Source organism: Corvus moneduloides, chromosome 1 (assembly GCF_009650955.1).
Source record: "Corvus moneduloides isolate bCorMon1 chromosome 1, bCorMon1.pri, whole genome shotgun sequence".
NCBI lineage: Eukaryota > Metazoa > Chordata > Aves > Passeriformes > Corvidae > Corvus > Corvus moneduloides.
Genome location: NC_045476.1, coordinates 18962264 through 18982176, shown reverse-complemented (window position 1 = coordinate 18982176; position 19913 = coordinate 18962264). Strand labels below are relative to the sequence as shown.

The 19913-nt window shown below is 37.4% G+C and overlaps 1 protein-coding gene across 2 annotated transcripts; it reads left to right on the top strand.

The window, feature by feature from the left end:
* The first annotated feature begins 606 nt into the window (after positions 1 to 606).
* Positions 607 to 18768, top strand: YME1L1 (YME1 like 1 ATPase). 2 transcript variants are annotated; one of them, XM_032111406.1, is made up of 19 exons: positions 607 to 818; positions 2384 to 2515; positions 2953 to 3118; positions 4147 to 4245; positions 5705 to 5814; positions 6845 to 6995; positions 7087 to 7194; positions 7999 to 8081; positions 8957 to 9047; positions 9825 to 9977; positions 11338 to 11470; positions 11944 to 12006; positions 12492 to 12604; positions 12926 to 13081; positions 13751 to 13902; positions 14828 to 14954; positions 15054 to 15127; positions 15772 to 15858; positions 16981 to 18768. In XM_032111406.1, the coding sequence occupies exons 1-19, from the start codon at positions 789 to 791 to the stop codon at positions 17122 to 17124; spliced, it is 2172 nt and encodes a 723-aa protein (XP_031967297.1). In that variant the 5' UTR covers positions 607 to 788; the 3' UTR covers positions 17125 to 18768. The 2 variants fall into 2 exon arrangements, with proteins under 2 accessions (XP_031967297.1, XP_031967212.1); XM_032111321.1 differs by lacking the exon at positions 607 to 818 and adding an exon at positions 825 to 1093.
* The last annotated feature ends 1145 nt before the right edge of the window (positions 18769 to 19913 follow it).

Here is a 19913-nt window from a genome sequence, read left to right as displayed (position 1 = left end):
GTCTGGATAAGAGCCACCAGGAGTGAAGTCAGGACTGAGCAGTGACTCGGGAAAGGAAATTCTGGCAGTGGGAGACCCTGACCACCAACTCACTGACCACCTACTCAAAAAGGACCCCAGACTTAAATGGAAGGAAGAACTGCACCTGGAGACTGATTAGCATGAGAAGCGGGATCTATAGCTACCAAATAAGGGGTTGAACTAATTAACCTTAGACTTATGTGATTTATAACCAATGAATGCTGATGCCTTTCTTAAAATGTATAGTGTCAAGTTTTCATGATTGGTGAGCCAGCCCTTCCTGGGTTACCACCTATGTCCCTACTTAGTGCAAACTAGAATAAAAATTGGAAATACCTCGCCTGGGTGAGTGAAATGGCGCTGCGCGCCGGTTAACGAGCCCGCATTCGGGACAACACCCGGGGGCCATGACCCCGAGCAGGGGCAGGTCCCTCTGGCAGCTGCACCGCCCCCGGGTGACAGCGGGTCCCCCGCTGGGCCCTGCCCGCCCCTCTGCCCGGGCACCCCCGGCCGCGCCCGCTCCCCTGTTCCGCCCGCGCCTCGAGGCGGCGGCTGCGCGGGGCAGCGGCAGCGGCGGCCCGGAAGCGATTTCGGCTCCCGCCGCTTCCGGGGCGGCTCGGCCCGGGCAGCGCGGCCGCGGGGCGGACATTTCCCGGAGCGGAGCCTCGGGGCCTCCTCAGCCGCCGGCGGCCACAGCGGGCAGGCTCCTGCGGCTGGGCTGGGAGGCGGTAGAGGCGCCTGTGGCCGCCGCCGGCCCCGCCGGGAGGATGTTTTCCTTTTCCACCGTGCAACCCCAGGTGAGGGGATGGCGGGACGCCCCGGCCCGGTGCGGTGCGCGGTTCGCCGCGCCCCGGGCCCGCTGTCCCGCGGGGGCTCGCTTCGTGTCCGGGCGGAGGCGCTCGGAAGGCCCGGGGGTTGTGGGCCGCGGCGGGAGGAGCCGAGATCCCGCCTGCCACGTTCCTGGGGCTTTGGGCGTGAGCAGGGCCGCAGCGGGGAGAGGATCGGGTGGGGGCTATGGCGGCCTGGGGTCCGTATCGAGGAAAAAAAGTGCTTACATGGAGGAGAGAGGAAGGTACAATAAAATCTTATAAAGAGTAAAAGCAGGCTGAAATGACGAAATAACCGTAGATGGCGTTTCTTAGTATCTGTTTTTGTAGTAAAAGCAAAGGGTGGTGATGTGTGTTACTAAACTGCTGTTAATTTTAACGGGTTGTTGTGAAAGCCAAAAGGAAGTGACTTAGAAGCGTTAGGGGAGGGAAAGCTGTCGGTAATTTGTTGTATAGAACAGTCCGAAAGCAATCGGGAAGACATCGTTAATTAGACAGTGAGTTTGATGGGACTGGTGAGTTTTATGGACTTTGATCTTAACCAGTGGTTTTGGTTTTATTTTTAAGTTTTGTATCAGTATATGATAGTCTTATTCCACAATGCAATGTGATTGTTCTTTTCACATGTGGAGAATGTATTTATAGCTTTCATTAGAGTAGTGAAATAGAAGAATTTGTATGTTTCTAGGAATGCATCATTTCACCAGAGTGGTAAATGCAGATGGAAAGTCTGGTTAGTGGTTGAGGTGTTGGCTTTGACCTCTGGAGGCTTTATGGTTTTACCACAAACTCTGAGTCTAATTATAACTTTAGACAATTAATTATGAGGCAGTTTTCATGTCTCACAGCACTGTGTCTTTTGATTGTCTGTCTAGTCAACACAGAGATGGTAGTCCTTTCAGAAGGACATTCAAAGACGTACCCAATTAAGCTTCAATCAGGTATTGCAATCAGGGATCATTCCAGCAGCCAGTTATATTCCAGCTCCTTCCTAGTGACGTGTACTGAGAATGAGGAGTTTCAGAGCTGCTGGAGTTATTTGTACCTTGTATTCACAAGAGATGTAGTCATGTTAAGAGGAGGAGCCCTGGTATGTGGTACACCTGGACTTCTGTACTGATTCATGAGGTGGAGTTGGCTGAATGCTGCTGAACTGCAGATTTGACTGTGTGTTTTGCATAGTTTTATTTTGATCCTTAAGTTGAAATCCCAAGGAAGAAAACATAAAGGCAAAATTTGGGAATAGCTTTTAATAATGCAGGAAAAAGTATAGATAATTCAAGTTATAAAAGTATTGCTTTACAGATGAAAATATGAGATTCTAATCTGTCATACATCCTTAAACTTCCTTTTTTTTCTCCTTAAAAAGAGGTATCAGCTAACACTGTGGTGTTGAAGGTCATGTAGTTTATAGTTAAGACCTCAGTTAAAAGGCAGTGTACAAGTTACACAGTTATAAGTCAGAATTTGGAATAGAAGTATGTTTAAATAATTTAAACAAGCTTAAGTCTTTATCTGTTTTTTTTTTTTTCCAGGCTACTGTTCCTCTGAGTCACCTAATCAATGCCTTTCATTCACCAAAAAGCTCCACAACTTCTGCCAGCAAAGCATCCATAAAGCCTGTTCAAAGGGACACCTCCCCAGAGCATGATCCTCAGAAGAGTGAGGTACTAAAAACCTTTTCAAGAAGTGATGCTTTGGGTTTAACTAAGTTAGATCTGAATAATATCAGTGGGAGTGACTGTAATATTCTACTGGTCTATAAAATAATGTAATGGGACTAAACAAAACAGGATTTTTTTTTTCAATGCATTTCTTACAAGCTTTGTAACTAAGCACGTTTTTGGGAGGAAAATCATGGAATCTCTCAATAACTGCAGAACGCTGGAAATCAGCATGGGATGTACTACTCATCACTGTGTTGTGATTCCATTGTTGGGTTTTTGTGGGGGTTTTTTGTTTGGTTGGTTTGTTGGGGTTTTTTTTAATCTGTATTTGCTTTTGGTGCTGCTGGGATTTTTTTTCTCTAAAGTAATCTTACGTAAAGTAATCTTTCCCTAAGGTAATCTTATGTAAATTTTGAACATTTATATCTATTTTTCAGTCTGTGCTTAGAAATTTAAGAGATCTGGGTTTGTCTGATTTGAAAGCTAACCAGTTCAGAGAGTTGGTGAACAGGCTGCTTCCTGGCTACTGTACAGAAAGCAAAGTCTCCTCGCAGTGGCACACATCATACATCTCTGCTCAATCCTTCTTTGAAAATAAGCATGGTATGTTTAAGTGAAGTGTTTATGAGAGTCGGTGAGAGTTAAATTGTAAAGGTGAATACAGTTATTCTTTAGTTTAATCTCTTGTGCTGTAGATAATTTGTAGTTAAATGTATTTAATAAAAATAGTATTGATGTATTTTTTTTGTATATATATGTTGTCTCTAGAGTGGTGCTTTTGAAACTCAGGAAATTTAGAAAATTCAATAAATTGTTTCTTCAGATTTCGAGTTGGTTGCTGTTAAACTTTTCTGAACTCAGCTGTAGTACAAGTGCATTTCTCTTAATGATGAGCTTGAGCTGTGAATTTTTCCACCAGTTCGTTTCACCAAGACATTAGATTTTGCTAATCTACTTATGTCATAGACATTTCCAGTTTACATTGTTATTAATTTTTTGCTTGAAGCAATGTTACACAAAGACACTAATTAGAAAGGAGTTCAAGGTGGCAAACTGTTAAGAGTCCATGTAGAGTGTTTCATTGCTGAAATAGACAAGAGTGGTTCCTTGCAGGTAAAGATGTTTTGTTGGAATTAGTCTAAAATGCAGGAAGTAAGACCATTGTAAATACTTAAGAATGTATTAGAAAAATAACTATATAGCTGGCATTTGAGATACTGCCTATATAGTATTGCAGTAGAGAGAGAGAGTATTAAGAATAATATAATATATTAATATATTATATATATATTATATATATATAATATATTTTATATATATAATATTAATATAATATAATATATTAAGAATAATATATTATTCTTAATAAAAGAAAAAATATTAAATTGCATTGTGTTGTGAGGTACAAAAAAAAACCCTCAGTGACAGTTACCTGAAAGTGAACAAAATAGTTGGAAATGCTTCAAAGCTTTGATAGATGTTCTGGTGATTTGTTTAATTAAAGATGCCTGGAGGACTGTAGGAAAATAGAATTAATATTTAAGAAAATAAAAAACCAAACTGTGCAAGAAGTAATATTGAGTTGCCATTTAAGATAGGGTGTATTTACACTTCGTTGTATCTTTTTGCAGGTTTTGTGGATGTTTTCAGTGCTTTACGCTCATCTTGTTTGTACAGACAACATCCTAATCCCCTCCAAAATTTTTGTTCAGATGTTCGGTGTTGGCCAGGTATAAAGCAATAAACTACACTGGTTTTAGTCACTATAGTATTTTTCTATTCTGGAAAAGTATTTTTCCATTTGTTGTAGAGGTGTCACTTGGGAAATACCAGTAAGCTTCCAGGAGAAACTGATGTCGATAGTAACACTTCAAAACATGAAGTTATTTTTGCATCCGAGTAGTATGTTTCCAGAATTTAGTAAACACCATGTTGTTCCAAGATGTCAGTATTTGTGGATCATATTCTTGAAAGACCATAGATGAACTGACTGTTTTTGAATCAATAAATATGTTGAATTCAGTACTCATCCAGTTGAATTTTCGGAGGGGTTTGGTGACTGACAGCATTAGGGAAAACATAATCAAGAGTTCAGGAAGTTCATGTACTGTCCTCAATTCAGTTCTTCTGATGCTACATCTGGGTATATCTATGTTTGTATCCTGTGCTGAAGAGAAACGCTGACAACATGGAGATAGCCCAGTGATGGGTCACAAAGGAAGGGTGCAGATTTTTAAGCATTTAATGTAGGGGGGAAGCTGAAGGATCTGAGGTTTTAGTTAGCAGAATAGAAGGAAAGGAGTGATCCAATTGCTATTGAACCATTATCAGTTCCCCTTCTCACATACACTTTAAAGAAGAGGCAACTATTCCAAGTAAAAGCATGTAAAATCTCTGAAAATTTTCAAAACGAGAATGGCTAAGTTCTGAAACAGATTGTCTGGAGAAGTTTGGTTATCTTAATCCTTGGAGATATTCAAAACTGAGCTGGACAAGGTCCAGAGCTACCTGATCAAATGTTAGACTTTTTTGAGCAGGGCTCAAAGGTCAGCTCCAGAAGTTCTTTTTATCCGGTGCTGTTCTGGAGCAACAAAAAGCTTAGTGAAGGCAATATAATTGACTGGGATTGGTGTTTATTTTAAAACATAGTAGTGAAAGAAGATAAATATTCTTAGCTGGTGGTAAAATGTCCATCACAAGGTTTCTGATGTTGTAGGAGATGACTTAGAGTGCTATAAACTCACTGGGATTAAGTGGTCTCATTTCTTTTGTCAATTTCAAAGGTAACAGCACACTGAAGCTGTTCCAGATCTCCTCAGAGCTTTTAGACAAAGCATTATTCCCATCCTTCTGGATTTGCTTCTGAATGTTTCATGTTTGTCAGCCTGCCTGGGTTTAATTGTCTGAATGTCTCCTGTTCCCCAAGTTGGTCAATTAGCTATAATTTATAGCATGAACTCCTGATTATTTTAACATAAAATTTTATGTGAAACAGAAGTTTGCTTGCAAGGTCAGACTATAAATAGGGTTTGTGATGACATAATTATCCATTTACAGTACAGTGGATATGTTGGGAAGATTATATTCCATATTCTTTCATATAATAGTTTCTGAAATTTCTTAAGGCCTTTTTTTTGTAGTGGTAGTAATGATTAGTTTTTAACTGTTGTTTATTTTTACTGCTTAAAGTTTACATACAGTCACGGAACTTTAAGACTTTGAGATCAAGAGCAAGACGTCTGCAGTCAACATCTGATCAATTCACAGAACCAAAAAGTTCACTTTCTTCAATTTTGAAGGTAAATACAAGTAGCGTTATGGAGTTGTTTTGAGCTTACTCAGACCATCTCTTTCTCTTGAATGAACCTTCAGAATTTACCAGTTTTCTTTCACTAGCATGAAAAAAATCTCCTAATTTTGAAACTTGGGCTAATGGCAATGTATTGTTTTTTCTTATTAATACATATATTTGCTTCACAGATCACCAGTAATAAGATTATTTGAATTTTTAGGAGAGCAGTTTCAGCATATAACTATGGTTGTAACTCTAGAAATTAAATTCTTTATACTCTTATTTCTGTGACTTTGAAACTAAAAATAGCTTCAAATCAAAGGATTTTTTTTAAAAACAGAAATACATCTAGTTTAACATACAAGAATGTGTGTTTTCAAGTCAGCAGATAACTATCCAAGTTTGGGGTGGAAAAGCACTAACGAAACCAATTTAACCTGGGTACTCTTTGCTTCTAATTGCTTGTACAGAAGTCAGGTCAATTATGATTTCTGATTTAACTGTGTGTGTAAATTACCTTTGAACTCTTCTCTTCATCTAGGCATATGTGGTTTATTTAATCTGTGGACTAGGTGTACTGTGGATGAAGATAAACCAGAGCTAGCTGCATGCAGGGCTTCTCCTAAATGTGATAGGGCACATGAGATGTATTTGCTTAAGCTCCATCTAAACTATACTTGCAAAGGTATTTTGCAATTGGAAATAAAGCAAAAAGCTTAAGCTAGTACGTCCCACTGAATCCAGTGAATAAAGCTGGCTGTGTACAGATCTGTCTTAGGCTGTGTTTTCAGTTTGGAACTGGGATCCAGGAGGGCTCCAAAAATGATCGTCTCAGCAAAAATGGGAGTGCCCCTGCTCAAACCATTGGGGTTCCACACTCAGGCTGCTGGCCTGTACCATCTAACTAACCCAATAGCACATGAATTATATGGTGTTGGTAGTTTTAATTTTTTCCTATCACCCATGTTAGCCAGGTGGTAAGTTAACTGTTTATCCAAACTTGGTGTATACTAACACTGCTTTGTAAAATATTGCAGGGTTTTATCCTGAGAAAGCGACGAATTGATGTTGAAAACCTAGACACACTAATGAAAACAAAAAATATCCCAGAGGCACACCAGGATGCTTTTAAAACTGGTTTTGCAGAAGGTTTTTTGAAAGCACAGGTATTCCTGCAAAAAACACTTGGTAAGTTGTTTTACTTTACATATCTTGTCTTTGCAATCAGAAAGTAGTTTATTTTAGCCCATGTTAAATATGTTTTTGTTTTCTTTTACAGATTCCTTAAGAAGATCACGTTTGCTTTCTTTCTTTCTCTTCGTTCTTTGTTTTTATCTTGCTATATATTCGTCATTTTTACCTGGGAAAGGTTCCTTTTCTGATGCTGGTTAGTTAACTTTTTTTTCCACACAGTTTCACTTGCGTTGTTTCTTCCAGTAGGTTTAGCATAAATTCAATATGTTTTGACATTATGATTGGTTTTCATTAGTACACTGAAAAGTTATCATAAGAGTAATTTGCTACTTCTGGCTACAGCCTTTCAGATGACAGTGTGACAAAATGTTTATGAAGACAAAAATGTTCTCTGTCAGTATAATTATTTTATTTCTTTTGGTGAAACAGTTACATAGAACCAGAGAAGTCAGACTGGTCACCAATTATGTATTTGTCTTTCAATTTAGATGATGTGTTACCTAGATCAACTGTAGGCAAGATGGCTTGATTTTGTAATCCCAGCCTGGTTTATAGCAACTAGGAACTTGGATTGCCAAATTGCCATCTTGAGAAATCTGTTGGAAATAATGGAACAATCAAAAGGCTGAGCTAATGTAACTGGAGATATTCAACTTGATGCTAAGTTACCACCTGGGTCTCAAGCACGTTAGGATATGTGCAGAAACATTGAGGGAGAAGTTCTGGTTTTGTGTACATGCTTCTGGATCAAGAGCTTTCTGTACTACACGTGTCTAAAAGGCATATCACCGAATTAATTGCAAATGTTTTAAAGATTTTTTTTTTTGAAACATAGATCTTATTCCTGGTGGACACTTGTAAATGAACACATGCCCTTTCAAAAGGGCAGGTGTAAGGTCAGTGTCTTACCAGCATGTGTTCAGGTGCAGCACTCAGTCTTGGAATGAAATGACGTTGTGTATAAATTTGTTGTTCGTCGTCTGCTGTTTGCTCTTAGTACGCTTTCGAACATCAAGTATCTTTGATGCAGCAGTTGATCCAATCCAGTTGAAAAATGTCACCTTCGAACATGTTAAAGGGGTAAGATCAAAAGTAAAGTGTGTGCAAGTTCTTGTTTTAACTAATTATTATGAGTCTGATGTTTAACTGATCATTTTGAGTCTGATGTTTAACTAATCATTACGAATGTCTTACTCTGTTCAGGAGATTTCTTTGTATGAACTGAATCTTTATATGCATTGGCCACTCCAAGATGAAGGAAGGTTTTAACCACTCTTTTTTTACTTTGTTTTTGTGGCATTTAATACCTTTTAACAGGTGCACTCTCCACTTGTTGAATAACAGTTTTAAAGGCAAGAATAGCAAATGGCAGGCCAAATATCAGTGTTAATCTACCTTTTGCAGAAGTTAATTAGTACAAAAAGATAATAATGCCATTTGATCATTTCTCTCTTAGTACCATCTCTTTCAGGTGGTGTTATTAGGATAGGAGATCTGGAGATTCCCAGAAAGAAGTGGGCATGTCACTGCTGATGGGATACCTCTTTTTTTTCTGTTCAGTTGTTCTTTGACTGTTAGTGGCAAAATGAGGACCTCCCCCTTTCCTTCCCTTTGGACAAACAGATAGAATTAATCTCTTTATAATTAATAGGACTAATATCTTGATGTAGACCTTTTGACTTTGTATTTATTTCTTTGGTCAGATCTGGTCTTGAACTGTTTGGTTGTTCCTTCACTAAGTTTTATGCTTACTTAGTCCTGCAAACTTTTTAAGGATAGGTTGAATTAAATATTGGTATCCACAGAAGGTCTGTGGTACACTTTAATCTTTTTCTGTCTGTATTTTTGATCAATACACAATTAGGGACTTAATTGCTAATACAAAACTTACCTATGAAAACATGCAGTATTTTATAAATGCTTAGTTATATTTGTGGCATGTTTTTCATGTATAGGTTGAAGAAGCTAAACAGGAATTGCAAGAAGTAGTGGAATTTCTGAAAAACCCACACAAATTTACTGTATTAGGAGGTAAACTTCCAAAAGGTAAGAATCATTGCTCAGCAGAAATGAAAATCCTATGTAGCCATGGCTATGAGGCATGTTCTGTCCTGAAAGACTACTTTACAGCCTAGTTTCTTGCTATTTTTTCATATATTATGCAAATGAAAATTTTGGGGTTAGACAAAATATACTGTGCCTTTTTTAGTTATTGAACTAATAAACAGTAGTACTTTTCCCTGTAAAGCAGGGGCGTTTATTAATCTTTATTTCTTCCTTATGGCTTTTAGCACCTTTAGTGCTTGCTAACTGCTTTAGATAATTCAGAAACAAATATTTTCATGTAAAAGGATGATTAAGATCATAATGGAAGTCCACATGAATCTGGAATGCATCGACCTGATAAATCTGTTTCCTGTTAGTGCTCTACACTGTTTAAAGACAATTACTTGGAAGGATTTAATTTTAAAAAAAAGGTTCCACATAAACAGCCAGGAAAATGTCAGTTTGAAGGAAACACTGTTGTAGATTCAGGTGCTTAAGTCAACAGTAAATTTACAAAATACTTCAGGCTTCTGTTTTGATGGTCTTACAAGTCTTTGTTGTTTCTTAAATACGGATCGGATTGTATCTAGATTTGTTACACGGAGCTCCTTCACACTGGCAGTAATGAGCAGTACCTGAAATGGGATCTTAACAACTGTTTGGAGCCAAGTGTACATGATTAGATTTCTTCTAATGCGTGGAAGAAACTAGTCATATAATAAGACTGTGTGGATTTGGTGGTTTTGTTGGGTTTGTGGGGTTTTTTTTGTCTTTTAGGTATTCTGTTAGTTGGACCACCTGGCACTGGCAAGACGCTTCTTGCACGGGCTGTGGCTGGTGAAGCTGACGTTCCATTTTATTACGCGTCCGGGTCGGAGTTCGATGAGATGTTTGTTGGTGTGGGAGCCAGTCGCATCCGAAGCCTGTTCAGTAAGTGAAATATTTGTGGGTTTGAAGTCTTTTCATGTGCAAGATTAAGTATTCAGCGTTGTTTACATGGCTTGATTAGTTACAATTCTGGTTACTGGAAAGTAATAGTGTATAAGGCTAATAAATAAAGCTTAAATTGTGTAGGTAAATGTCACAATTCTGTGAGCATCAGTTAATTGTAGAATCTTCCTAACCATCACATAAAATTAGAGCAAAACTTAAACTGATGTTAAAACAGTCCCAGAGAAAAGTAGTAATTTCATTAGAAATGTAATGTTCTATAAACTAAATTGAATATTTGAGGTTGTAACTTACTTAGTCATACATAAATTGTTGTAAATTTGAATTGTAAATTTAAGACTAAAAAATTGTGTTAACCTTCTCAATTACTGGCCTCATTTTTAGATTTTTTTTTTTTTAGTCTTAATGAGAGCTTTATGTCATCATAGCAGTAAGCTGAGATTTCCCTTCTCACACCTACCAACAGGCTCAGAATAAAGGGCATTATAATAAAACTTTCAAAATGAATGTCTAGATTTATAACTTTCACAGAAGAATCTTCCTATTTTAAGTGTGAAAATATTATTGGGGAGGAGAGAATCCAGCTTCCCTCTTAAATGGAAGATTGATGGTGTCAAATATATACAATGCACAAAGTAGTTTGCATTTGTAGAAAAAACGTGATTTGCTTCACATGGATGGGATGCAAAATGTAAGGCATGTAGTACCTTAAAAATGCATTTCCTTCTGTTGACTGCCAAAGTGTAGATGCCTGACTTGTACATTAATATTAATGTTACAGATATATCTGGCTGGGTGAGATGAGTTGCATCCTGGTATGCATGTACCAACTGATGGTCTTCATGTTTATTACTGCATTTTTGTGGTTTTAATACCTGTAAACTTGAGTGTGAGCCCTTCACTGTAAAATAACAAGTTCTATTAAAATAAGTTAGTGATGAGACCCATCACATTTCATATTGTTTTTATTTAATAGGCAAATACTCTCTATCCAAGCCTGTAAAATAAACTCTTGTAGGGAGTTCATACAAAATACAAGAGTTTCTTAGTTTATTTTACTAGTGATTTCTTGCAGCATGATAAAAACAGGCTGATAAGGAGATATGTATTTGAAATGATAGATACAGAGAATACAGAGAGATACAGAATACGGAGAGATACAGAGAACCAAGATTCTATTTCCTTTTTTTTTAGGCTAAAAGCAGGACAGTTTTGGTGATGTCTAATAGAACACTTTATAATCCAAGAATAATAGAAACAGTAGAGTCCTAAACTACATGATATACTGTCTGTTCCTTTGTGTGGTTCAAGGCTCCTTCTGCTATTTTCCTTTTGTCAGGGGAAGCAAAAGCAAATGCACCTTGTGTCATATTCATTGATGAATTGGACTCTGTTGGTGGGAAGAGAATTGAATCTCCAATGCACCCCTATTCAAGACAGACCATTAATCAACTCCTTGCTGAAATGGATGGGTAAATATATGGATTCTGAGGGCACAGAAGGTGCTTGACTGACTGGCATTTTGGATATGTGGGTGAACTTTTTCTTCTTGACAGCTTTGAAGTTTTGTGTAATTTTTTTGTTATGCTTTTAAGGATATATATTTAATATGTTTTTATGGTTACTTTCTAGTGCTGACAAGAGTAGCATTAATGGCCTTGTTGGAAAGAATATAGAAGCTTCTGAGTTGTAGTTGCACAGAAGCTGCAGTTATTTCAAATAATTTCTCAATTTTTTTAGCCTGGTTATATATCTAAAGGAAGAAGTTCTGCACTGAAATTAGAGCATGTTTTTAACCAGTTGCTGGGTTAAACGTGGTCATTCTTGGATCACATGTGTGAACCATGTTTTTGATGGGCCAGTGAGGTCAGTAGCAGTAGTTATTGACAAAATTGTAATTTCTGTGTCCAGAACAAAAATAATTCTCACCTTGTTTTCCACACAGCTTTAAACCAAATGAAGGTGTTGTGATTATTGGTGCAACAAACTTCCCTGAAGCATTAGACAAGTGAGTATAATGCATTGATTGTTTTACAGACCATGTAGTAAAAAACCCCTGCAACAAAACCAAAGTTGCCTGTGATAATCTTCTAGTATTACAGTGTCATAGCTGGAGTTTTCCCTCTTAAAAAGGAAGTGTATTGACCAGTTTTTGGCATTTAATAGGTTGCAGAGTTAAATATGGAGAAATAATTAATATGTTTCTAAGCATTTAAAATTTCTGGAAGTTTTTCAGCAAATTGGTAAGCTGCATCCCTTGTTCACAAAGTAAAATGTTCAAATGCAAAAAGTCTTTTAAAATGAGTTGGCAATAATACCTTTCATTTGTCTTTTTGTAAGTAGGTAAGAAAAATATATTCTTTGTGTATGTTCATGAGACATAATCTATGTAGATATCTATAGAAATAGCAATGGATTTTTGTCCCTTGATATACATTAATTAATTTACTGCAGCATTTTTGAGTCAGTGTACTAAATTGTCGTTTCTTTTAGTGCTCTAATACGTCCTGGTCGCTTTGATATGCAAGTTACTGTTCCCAAGCCTGATGTAAGAGGTCGTACGGAAATTCTGAAGTGGTACCTTAACAAAATCAAGTATGACCCATGTAAGTAAATACTTTACTGTAGTATTTTTTTTGGTAACAGTTTCTGTACTGGATCAGCCCCTGTCATATTAGTCCTTTATTCCATCAGCACATGCAGCTTTATTGTGTTAAGAGAACAAAAAAATTGTCTAGTATCTAGTGTTTTCCTCTAGTCGCTAAGAATTCATAGTGTCTTGAGAATAAGCTCAATTTCTTTTAAAATGGATTTTTTTTTTGTTTAATGAATAATTTTCAATAGAATATGATTCTTGCTTAAAATTTCAGGAGCCATATGGACTCTAATAAACAAAAGGGTTTTGGTTTTTTTTTCTCCCCCTACAGCTGTTGATCCAGAAATAATTGCACGAGGCACAGTAGGATTTTCTGGAGCAGAGCTTGAAAATCTTGTAAATCAAGCTGCCTTAAAGGCAGCTGTTGATGGAAAAGAGATGGTAACCATGAAAGAACTAGAATTCTCCAAGGACAAAATTCTAATGGGTAGGATTTTATACAAAAGACATACATGTATATTGTAATACACACATAGTGTGTATTATAAGTATGTTATATTACCTCACACAGAGGTTTTTTTGGGGGGGGAGGGGGGATGGTTTGTTTGGGTTTTTTTTTAACTAATGAAGTTTCCTATTAGTTATTTTTGAATAGAACCTTTTGAGACCAGAGAGTAGTGTGTAAAATCTAGTGTGGAATACATTCTTTAAAATTTGATACTATTTTTAAAGTTAAAAATGCTGCATGTTATACTTCAGCCTAGAGGGAGAGACAGGCTTGACTTCTTATCCTTCCCCTCCTATGATCAGAAGCCTGGACTTCTGTTTAACTTCTCATAAGGTAGCACAAAGCTTAACTGTCTCAGGCATAACCACTATAAATCTGGTCTGTTCATGCTTGAGAGAAGAAATTACATTTTCTCAGATACTTAGACTGCATTTTAAATCTATTCCTTTAAAAGCAGCTTGTCTGTAGAATATGTTCGGGTCCATTTTTAGACATTAAAATCTGACTTGTAAACATTTTGCACTTAATAAGTGTTAGTTCCCTTTGATTACATGTTCCTTGGCTGCTTTGTGCTCTTGAGTATATGTAATGCGTGGATTGTGGTGGCCAGCTGTACAAAAAGGTTAATTTAATGTTCCTCTTTTTAAGGACCTGAGCGTAGAAGTGTAGAAATTGATGAGAAGAACAAAACCATCACTGCTTACCATGAGTCCGGACATGCCATCATTGCCTATTACACCAAGGATGCGATGCCGATCAACAAGGCCACGATCATGACACGAGGAACAACACTGGGACATGTGAGTATTTCTTTATCCAGCTCTTTTAGTATTTTTAAATTTTACTTAGTTTATTAATATTTCTTTGTTTAGTTTTATTTTTATGTTGGTTTGGTGATGTAGAGGAATTTGTAGTGATACTATTTGCTGTGATTATGTTAATGAATATTGTAATCTGTTGAAATACTCAAGTTTTGAGCAATCTCTCGGAAAACCCATAGTCATCTTTTCTGTGTGTTAGAAAGCTTTCTTTCTTCATTTTGTAATAAGTTAGTGTGCGCTAGTATAACAGTTCAGATGTACAAGGAAAGAAATATAAGTAAGTTTGGTTCTGCTGCAGTTAAAATAGCACCTAACAGCAAAATTTTGAAGAACATCCAAAGGACTGTTAAGTAGAAACTCAGCTGTACTTTTAATACAAACATCCTTTATTAGGATGTTCTTTGTCCAGTGTGGCTTTTTTAAACTTCATCAGTTACCTGTATTGTTTTTAGCATGGATATCCATAAGTTTTTCTACTTTGCCTTTATCTGCCAAGCATTTGAACAGAATAATATTTCTGTCTCTTCCTGTTGAACTTTTTTCAAGTTAATGTGTTTGGTTAATGAAAAAACCATTGGTCTGAATCCCCTGGGCAAGTTGATTTGTACTCAGACCAAGTGCAAGGAATAAGGAGAAATTGATAGAACAGGTTGTGCTGTTTCTTCTGGTAGTAGATGTAAGTTGCCCACATTGATGTGGTGCTCAGGGTCTGAGGAGACTGTTTCAGTGGTTCAGCTGAGCACCTCCAAGCAAACCTGATGAATGCATATACCAGGGGCAGGCCAGAGCATGCAAAGAGTTACATAAAATCTTTATCAGCTTTGGATATAAATAGGAACATTTTTGAAATTACTTCAGTATTTCTTCAGTTTTTGTTACCTGACCACAGTTCTGTATCTTACAGGTATCTTTGCTCCCAGAAAATGACAGATGGAGTGAAACTAGATCCCAGTTGCTTGCACAGATGGATGTCTGTATGGGAGGAAGAGTAGCAGAAGAGCTCATATTTGGAAGTGATCACATCACAACAGGTCTGCTGATTGGTAGTTAAAAGAGTTTTTGATCAAGGCTGTGGACTGGCATGTTTAACATGGTTTCAGTAATGTAACTTAGATCTGTTTGCTCTCTAGGTGCTTCCAGTGATTTTGACAATGCTACTAAAATCGCAAAACTGATGGTGACTCGATTTGGAATGAGTGAGAAGGTAGTATCATCAATCCTTTAATATTTATATGGAGCAAAACCAAGTTCTATTCTGTAGCTAAAGCTATTTGTCTTTCAGTGATCTCTGAGATTAGGGTAAGTAGTTTTCACAAAAAGAGTAAGCCTTATGACCTGGTCTGCTATACAGAGCTCAACTAGAAAACCTGTATACTTGACAGTTTTAAAAATTATCTTGCAGGATTTTCACTCCAAAATTGCCTTGAAAGTTACTAATATCTTCAGAAAATAGTTCCAATAAAGCCAAATGTTTTGGAATTGAGGATAATTTTGAGTCTGGGAGGGTGAAGGGGGTAACACCAGTGAGTTTTCTAGACTTTCTTTAGAAGCTTCTTTAGTCATGTTTATTGTCCATCAGGTGTCAGTAGTCTAGGCATTTTGCTTTGGTTTTTAAGTAAGAAAGCACTTAGGATCTGTACTGTGACCAATTGAAATGGAATTCTGCAGTAACTACATAGTTGATGAATAGGCTTCTTGTTTTGCTTCTGCTGAAAGCACTTCAGCAGGCATTTGACTTCATGATCTTATTTGTTTGCATGCAAAAGCAATAGGTGCTGAAACTCATACAGTGTTTTATGTGTGTGACTGCAACAGTGGCAAGATAAAGTTATTTTTGTTGTTGTTTAGCTTGGTGTTATGACCTACACTGATACGGGGAAAGTCAGCCCTGAAACCCAGTCTGCAATTGAACAGGAAGTGAGGACGCTTCTACGGGTAAGAGCCTCTCCGTCTCCACTCTCATACTTCTGAGATAAATTGAACACCTGATTGCTTAATTCATTTAAGTAATGTATACAGGTTAAAATACACAGGTGGATAAAAGTATTCCCAAGTATTTAATGTAGCTGCAACTTTTAACCTCTGCATATCAGAACTTTTTTTTGATTGTCGTGCACAAGTAGAGTGAATCAAGTTGGTGGGATTGGACTCTTTAATATACTCTTTAACACTTATATTTGGTCAGGATTTGTATTTTGCCTATTCAATTCACAGGAAAAGTATGGCTACAAATTGTTTTAGAACAGATGTGAATGTTTTATGTTACTTTCACATTTCATAACTCCCAAGATGAGTAATTTTGTATAAAATCACAGGAATGGCCGTATCAGATCAGTGTTGGCCTTCAGTATCCCTCACAGGGATCAGTGTCAGATGCTCAGGGAAATTTGTAACATTTGATAATCACTGAACTTTCTGATCACTGTTCTGGTAATCTGAATTAGTTTGGTACAGGCAGGAGAATTACTCACGTTGTAACATTTAAATGATTAACACTTTTGCTGTAATTGTTGAACTGACTTGGCCTTGTGAGAACTACCAGGATAGAACTAAAAGCTGAAGGTGGTAATGCTGGCATTGTGCATCTCCTTGCAGCAACTGGTGACTTTAGCTTTCAGCTTTCTAAAACTACATAGTGTTTTGAATTTTTTAAGTATTAAAAAACGATAGTCTTTGAGGAACAATCTGTGAATGCTGTAGCTTTGCTCATAGTGCAAAAAAACCTATTTTGTTATAAAAATCAGGAAATTTTCCAATCTAGTAAGTCTTTCCTAAGTCATATGTAACAATACTAAGGTTTGTCTCAGGATTTTGTTTTTATGCCTACTTGTGCAAAATGCAAAGGTGGCATAAACTGTTTGGTTTTTTTTCATTAATTATGCCAGCTATATTTTACATCTTTGTGACTCAGGAGCTGTGCTAGCTTTGAAATATAAGGCCCAACTTCAAATGTTTGTCTCAAGCTGTATTTACCTGGAAACAATTTTTGAAGTGGAATCTTACTGTTGTTCTTGTTCTAAAGTCTTAAAATCTCCTTCTACCTGTTCTTAATATTAGGACTCCTATGAGCGAGCGAAGAACATCCTGAAGACTCATGCAAAAGAACACAAGAATTTAGCAGAAGCTTTATTGAAATATGAGACTTTGGATGCCAAAGAAATCCAAATTGTTCTAGAGGGGAAAAAACTAGAAGTAAGATGATAACTTCTGGGATATGTAACTGATAATTTGAAGAATGTACATCTAGCAATGCCGTAGTCTTACGCAGCATAGCCTTTTTTTCTCTTCCTGATGTGTGTATGGCATTAGTGTCACTTTAATATTAGTCTGTCTCTTGTGAGCTTCTGTTACTCATCTATTTGTTGTGTCTCATGAGAATAAGACACAAAATAAAGCAAAGTTCCTCATCCTCTGCTCCCTATACTCTTCGCACAAGAAGTTATTCAGAAGGATAAATCTCAGGGTTGAATTCAGCATTTTGATTCAATCAAATGTGTTGAAGCTGAGAAGAAAAACATGCAGATACAGTGGTGTGTGTTGGCACAGCTTCCTGGGCCATGCTGCTACATGTGCGTTTGAAGTGATACCCCACAGTATGTGCTCTGGAATGTGTTAAGGAGAGTGACAGACTGAGATGTAAAGCATTAGGATGTCATGTAGCTATTGCTCATGCTCTGTTTGAGCCTAGAGATCACTACTAAAGGCTTTTTATTTAGAAATGTAACAAAACATCTCAAAGGATGAACAAGCTACATTGTGGGAGCACCATGCTAGACAAAAATATTAGTGGTCATGTTTCCAGTACTCTTGGGGCTAAAATACACATGTATGGCTGGGAGAGAAATTTTAATGCAAAAACAACAGGCTAAACGTATCTAAGCCTCTTTGGACCATGTTTTGGGTGGAACCATAGCAGGGATAAGAGAAATACCTGTGACCTCTGATGTGCTGCTGACAAGTTTCTTAAAGTTTTTATTACTGCAGTAGACAGATGACAGTGCTTTGATGACAGTGCTTTTACACTGCTGGAGATTCTACAGAACTAGTTTCTAGTAATACTATGTACGGGCGTTTGATAATCCAACAGATAATCTCTTTGAAGAGGACAACATTGCTCACTGAAGAGTAATTCAGAAAATGTTTGAAGCATGTGTTACTTCAAGTAACATTCCCAGTTCTGTTCTATGGTAGAAGTAGGGAAGTAAAACCTTTTCTTTCAACCTTTACAGAAACCTCGGGAAATTCTAAGAAAATACAAAAAAGGTTTTGAAAACAAGAGCTGTTTCCAATCAAGTGGAAGTGATGGCTAGCAATTATATGCCAGTATTCTTCTGATCTCATGGAACTGGTTTTTAGGAATAACACATATTGATCATAATCCTTCTGCACAATCAATTGTAGCCTTGTGGGATTACAGGCTTCTGTTGCGGAGAGGGCATGTATTAGCATATAAATGTCGAGGGTTAACATACTTGGACATGAAAATAGCTGGGCTGGTGCCAATAAATGTGATTGGAAACTGGTAGCTACATGTAAAACTAGAAGTAACATAGTATTCTAGAATTTTCTGAGTGTAATGCTTGATTTATAACCTAGTTTTTTTAGTAAGAGCACATAGGGTTTTTTCCCCTTTCAAAATGAGATCAACTTTGTTTTGCCAGTTTTTGTCAGCTTACTGTAGTGACATCCCGCTCAGCGTGGGAGTCGAAATGTTATAAAACAGTATAGGAAGTGTCTAGGCTGACTAGTTACAGTTGTACATGTATTTCAGAAATATGCCAACAGAAATATACTGCATATTTGGCATCTGGTTTTGGAGTAATAAAGGTTAATTTTAATTATGCACATTGGTTTTCTGTTTATTCACTGTAAATTGCTATAAAATGTAATACCAAGTTCCCTAGTATGTAAATTGAGGTGTATAAAACATTTAAAATTGTAAATAAATTTAAGAATTATGGCAAAATTGCTCTCTCTAAATGAGATTTCTAGGGAATGTTCTCCCTAGAAATTCACACCTATTTTCAATTGCTGCTTCAGTAGTGGGACTTGAAAGGGATCTTTTCCAGCTAAATAATGCAAATTTGCATTTAGAAAGAGAAGCAAAAAAAAACTTCTCTTGTTTGAAGTTACTAATACCTATACTGAATGATCTTGTTTGGGGGTAAGTCCTTGAAGTCCAGCTGATTTTTCTTATTCAAAAGCTTCTTGCTATATGCATAGAAGTAGGACAGTCTCAAAAATGAAAAAAAATAGTGATATATCATTGGGTCATGAAAGATTGTTACAAGCTTAGCCATAAAGTATAAAAGGTATCTTTGCTTTCTGGCCAACATAACAACACAAGTGTTACTGAAGAGTTTACTGTCTGTCATTCCTAGTTAGTTTAGTGCATGTAACATGTGCGGGGTTTCCAACAAACTTGTCTACTGAGAGATTGGATTTGACCACTGGTGTTCTTGGGAGCATCTAGGAGCTGGAATTTCTCCTTTCATAACTACTGGGCAGAGATAGGAGAGCACTGGATTGGGTTTGTTTGGCAGGATTTTTGTAATGAGGAGGCTACATGCGTGGCATCTGGTAGAAGATGCCAGAAGCTTCCCTATGTCCAATAGAGCACTGCTAGACAGCTCTAGGAGGACCTAATCCTGTCCAAGGCTGAGCCCATCAGCCCCGGTGGTAAAGCCTCTGAGACAACACACGTATGAAGGGGAAGAAGCTCTGTCCAAAACCAACTGCAGCCAGAGTGAGAGGAGTGAATATGTGAGAGAAACAGCTCTGCAGACACCAAAGTCAATGAAAGTGTAGCAGGGTGAAAGTGGGAGTCCCTGCCCTGAGGAGGGAGGAGCAGCAGAGACAACCTGTGATGAACTGACCACAACCCCAATTCCTGTCCTCGCCCCTGCTCTTACCACTTGAGGGGGAGGAGGTAAAGAAAAGCAGAAGCGAAGTTGAAAACGGGAAAGAAGAGGGTAAGAGAAGAGGTGGTG

Excerpts from the sequence above, each read along its gene's own strand:
- YME1L1 (XM_032111321.1), top strand. The coding sequence starts at position 827 with ATGGCGGGACGCCCCGGCCCGGTGCGGTGCGCGGTTCGCCGCGCCCCG. Across the intron at positions 13,903-14,827 it reads GAGGAACAACACTGGGACAT|GTATCTTTGCTCCCAGAAAA; the intron begins GTGAGTATTTCT and ends TGTATCTTACAG. Across the intron at positions 15,859-16,980 it reads AAGTGAGGACGCTTCTACGG|GACTCCTATGAGCGAGCGAA; the intron begins GTAAGAGCCTCT and ends TCTTAATATTAG.